We start from the raw sequence: 1,750 nt of genomic DNA, 5'->3' as shown, positions 1-1,750 counted from the left end.
ATAAATATTAATATTTTAATTATATAAAAAAATTTATAATTTTATCAATTTTGAAAAAAAAAATTAACTTTTTGTATTTTACGTTTATTTTCATTAAATATTTTTTTTTTTATAAATATTAATATTTATTTTAGTTGTTGGATGAATAACAGTTGTCAAAATATCAAAATTCATTTTTTTTAATTTTTTATCTGCAATATCAAAATTCATATTAAAATAAAAAAATTGGTAAAAGGTATAAGAGTGTTAATCTATATTTTTTATACCATCACATTCCAACTCCTAATACTATTATTTTAATATTTTTTATATCATTTAATTTTAAATTTACTTTTTATTATATATATTTATTTTAAAATTCATCAAATCAATACAACTCTCTTTCTCAATTATTAAAAGTATGATTTTCTTAAGAGGAGTTAGAAGTGATAGATTTAGTTAGCAGTTTAAGAAAGTATGAAGATATTTTGGTTTTAAATAAAGCATCCCATTTTTCATTGTGTTCACCAAACCCAACCCTCTTTTCTCTTCTCTCTTGATCCACCACCCAATGGAATCTACGCACACCCAAACCACGACGGTTTGGACCGACGAGAAGCACCTTCACTTCCTCAACACCATGGAAGCCTCCTTCGTCCGCAGAATGCTCCACCACTACGCCGCCCTCTCATCCCACCCTCCTCTCCGCCTCGACCGCTACCTCCACGACACCTCTGAATCAACCGTCGATTCCAAACCCATTCGCAGGCCCAAGAAACATCCCTATCCACCCCCAGGTTCCCCCATGCACTTCTTTTCCTTTTTCTTCTGCTTTCACATTAACTAAACAAATTCAAAGGAACCTTAGATATTTCTACATAAAGTAGAATTTCATTTTTCTTTATTCCCACTCTCTTTTCTTTCTTTCCTTTCTTATATTCTCTCCCCCACCCATCTTCCTTTAATTAATTATTCTTTATAATCTTTCTCACAGATTCAATGGGTCCTACTCCGAGGGGAAGAAGATCGAAGAGGAGATCATCTCATTCTCAATCTCACCTACAGAGTTCATTGGTGAACCAGGTCAGTTTCTGAACAACCTTTGCATGTCTTTCTTCCATTTTAATGGACCCTTCAATGCACCTTTTCTTTCTTCTCCCTGTTCGTTGCTTCTTATTAATTATTTTTATATGAAATGTTCATCTCCCCCACAGGCCGTAGCAGAACTAAAAAATGGAAGAGAAAGTGGTGGTTGCGTTGTAGGAGAGGATCATGAAGAACCAAGAAATAATTAATGCTTAGGGGTACATGCCAGCATACAAAGATTCTTGGATTTTTCTTTTTTTTCTTCTTTATATTATAAATTCCTCCCTCTCTATATGCTTTCTAATTTTTCTCTTGTTTAACTTCTATTCAACTTTCTATTGTATTTTTTCTTCTAATGATTATCTTGAAAAGTTTTAGTCAATATTGTATTTTTAAATATAGAAAAAGTGACTGTTTCTTTATTAAAAATATAAAATAGGTGAGCGTTATTTACTTAAAAATATGTAAAAGAGATTAATGTTTCTTTACAAATTACAAAAATATAAATATCATTTTACTAAATATATATAAAAAAGCATATATTTATTTTAAGATTAGAGAGAATATAAGTGTCGTACCTTCTCTATTCTTTATTAAATGTGTTTTATTTTTTATGATATGCTTGGTAGAAATGAAACAGAAAAAAGAGAAGAAAAGAAATAGATTGTAAAAAATAAGCGAATAT

The 1,750-nt window shown here is 29.9% G+C and overlaps 1 protein-coding gene across 1 annotated transcript; it reads left to right on the top strand.

Annotated features, from left to right (window-relative positions):
- Positions 1-461: 461 nt before the first annotated feature.
- LOC150025755 (uncharacterized) lies at positions 462-1,447 on the top strand. The gene is made up of 3 exons (XM_090305215.1): positions 462-776; positions 974-1,062; positions 1,194-1,447. Exons 1-3 carry the CDS (start codon positions 551-553, stop codon positions 1,272-1,274), a joined length of 396 nt encoding a protein of 131 aa, XP_090161341.1. The 5' UTR covers positions 462-550; the 3' UTR covers positions 1,275-1,447.
- The last annotated feature ends 303 nt before the right edge of the window (positions 1,448-1,750 follow it).

The sequence above is a fragment of the Phaseolus vulgaris genome, chromosome 7 (assembly GCF_051622355.1).
Source record: "Phaseolus vulgaris cultivar YP4 chromosome 7, ASM5162235v1, whole genome shotgun sequence".
NCBI classification, from domain to species: domain Eukaryota; kingdom Viridiplantae; phylum Streptophyta; class Magnoliopsida; order Fabales; family Fabaceae; genus Phaseolus; species Phaseolus vulgaris.
This window is presented reverse-complemented; position numbering and strand designations above follow the sequence as displayed.